At 45.8% G+C, this 2,609-nt stretch overlaps 1 protein-coding gene across 1 annotated transcript; it reads left to right on the top strand.

Moving 5' to 3' along the window:
• The first annotated feature begins 1,205 nt into the window (after positions 1-1,205).
• LOC127330342 (uncharacterized) lies at positions 1,206-2,266 on the top strand. The gene has a single exon (XM_051356590.2). The coding sequence runs from the start codon at positions 1,349-1,351 to the stop codon at positions 1,955-1,957; it is 609 nt and encodes a 202-aa protein (XP_051212550.1). The 5' UTR covers positions 1,206-1,348; the 3' UTR covers positions 1,958-2,266.
• The last annotated feature ends 343 nt before the right edge of the window (positions 2,267-2,609 follow it).

Here is a 2,609-nt window from a genome sequence, read left to right as displayed (position 1 = left end):
TTAGCAGTTCACATCATCTAGACAAAACAATAAATATAAGTGGTATAATATATTATCTTTTTTACTGTGTCATCTCTAGCAATTAACGAGAATTAATTAAATTTTAGTAAAAAATTGTGTTGCTAAGGGAAGACACATGGTATAATGGAGAAAATAACCTCATCTTATTTTTTTAAGGGATCATCTCTTAGCTAAGGAAATGCAACCTTCTAGTACCTCTCTTACAACTAAGCAAAAAATCTGACATGACAATTGTAAGAAAAGGAGAACATTTTCCTATTCTACATGCCCTTCCGACCCAAGTGGGAGTCACTCCCCTAACCCCAGGCCATAGATGAGCATCAAAACCTTTAGAACAGTGGCTAATCGTCTATTGATAAAAACTTCTTTTTGTGGTATACATTCGGTGAAAGCACGAGTTTCAAAAGTTAACATACTGCCCCCACCTCGGATCTATTGTTGGACAAAGCATGAGTCTCGAAAGTTAACATGCATTTGATATTTTTTTTGAAACGGAATGAGTATTTGTTTTAGGAAAACATCAGAACTCTGATGTGAGCTTTATTAATCACCACAAATAGTTACATCCTTTTTGAGTTTACTTAAGAGAAACAAGGGGATTATCGTTTTAATTACACAAAACTTAATCTACAAAACACACTTTAGCTTGGTCATGAGTAGTTTTATTTCCTTCCCTAGAACAATGAACCTAAGAAACTTCATCAATAGAGATGGCTAGGAAGACACAATTTGCAAAGATTGCTGCTGAACCAGTCCATTAAGTTTGGCCACCGTTGCAGGCTTCGACAATTTTCAGGGAGTCGGATTCAGCAATAATAAAATTACATCCCACACCGACTAGTTCATGTAAGATTCAACTAAGAAAATTCTACATGATATTTATGTGTTTTTTTATAGCAATACAACCCCAAATCAAAGATGCCCTTGCTTATTTTTTGAAGAGAATTCTGGCTATCTTGGACGGCTTCGATCCCACAGCCAAGCCGATACGCAGGTTGGATCCAAGCCGGGATGTCGTCCGTCGTGTCCGCGCACGTGCACGGCTAGTTTTAGCGTGCACTCCTCTCCCACGCCGATCAGCATGTGCCCTTGTCCGTGGACAGGAACCAAGAATGGGTTACCCAGCTGCGCCTGATATAAAACAAGCGTTTCCACTCGTCTCGAGATCCCCACTCCACTCTCCTCATATACACTCTACTGCACCTCTCTACTGAGCACCACACCCAGCCAGTGAGAGGAGCTTGCACACAACACATCTTTGCACGCCACTGCTTACCTAGAGAAAGAGAAAGCTGAGCTGGTTCTGATCCGATCGTACCGTAGCATCATGGGGAGAGAAGAAGAAGAAGCCTTCTTCATCGACGACGAGGAGGAGAGCTCGCAGTGCAGCAGCGGGTGCCAGTCCGGCTGGACCCTCTACCTGGACCACTCCGGCTCAGGCCAGCAGCAGCAATGCTGCGCGCTGCCTCGCCATCCCGCCGACGTCCGGCGGCAGATGTTGCTGCAGGAGGAGTATAGCTCCGACGAGGAGGACTCCATGGTCTCCGACGCCTCCTCCGGCCCGGCGCACTACGTGCGCGACGACAAAGAAGAGCTGCTGCAAGTTCAAGGGCAGATCAGCAAGCAACGTCGGTCGTCCTTCGGCGTCGACCCCTCTGGTTCCCGCTCCTTGCTCCCCGCTCGGTCTCATAGTTCGGGCGAGGCGAAGCTCAGAAAGAAGCGGAGGACTGCCCTGCAAGGGGCGGATGAGGCGGCGATTCGCTGCCATGTGGACGTCGATGACGACGACGATCTCGACGACACGGCGAGCTCGTCTGCCATCGTCGCGTCGGCCCACATAGTGGAAGCGATGCGCCAACAGCAACCAAGCTGTGGTTTCATGGCCGAGCATTGTTCTTCCCTGGATCTGGAGTGGCCAGCTGGGCTTGAACTTTGAAGCACTGCTAATGCAGGGTTTGGCGATGCCGTGATGCAGCATTGCTGCACCATTCCATAATTGACGAATTAACTAGCTGTAGCTAGCAATGAGACAAGGCCTTGTATTTTCGGTCCACCTGTATAACCAGATCGGTCAAAATCGTACGTGCGCGGCCGGTGCGCCTAGCTTGTTTGTTTCATGTTTGTACGAAGAAGGGAATTCTTCGGTCGAAACATGACTTGAGCAATCCGTTCGTTCTTTCCTTATCGATCTTGTTGTACCAATTTTGCTTCACTTTGTGTATGTTTGGAGCAAACGAAAAAGTGATGCGCGTACATTCTTGATGAGAACTCGAAAGAATTCATGCCTCTTTTTCCAACCGGGCTATCCCCTTTCCACTAATCGCTCAACCAAAGACAAAGTTCATTACAAAAGCAAATGAAGAAAAGGAAAAAAATCATCCATATATGGTTATAAAAAGGTATATTTTTTCGATAATATGCACTTCCTCTTAGAGCTTAAACATTACACCCTGTCTCTGTATAACTAATTAAGATGCATACTATGTCTACTTCCTTTCTTTTATCGGTAATGGGTCAGCATACATGACAATGTGAAACATGTCTCGAGCCATCCAGTAAACGCCAATGTCTTAGACCAAGATTCCAGA

Source organism: Lolium perenne, chromosome 2, assembly GCF_019359855.2.
Source record: "Lolium perenne isolate Kyuss_39 chromosome 2, Kyuss_2.0, whole genome shotgun sequence".
Taxonomy (NCBI): domain Eukaryota; kingdom Viridiplantae; phylum Streptophyta; class Magnoliopsida; order Poales; family Poaceae; genus Lolium; species Lolium perenne.
This window is presented reverse-complemented; position numbering and strand designations above follow the sequence as displayed.

Bases quoted from the DNA above. Each gene is read 5' to 3' on its own strand.
- LOC127330342 (XM_051356590.2), top strand. From the start codon at position 1,349: ATGGGGAGAGAAGAAGAAGAAGCCTTCTTCATCGACGACGAGGAGGAG.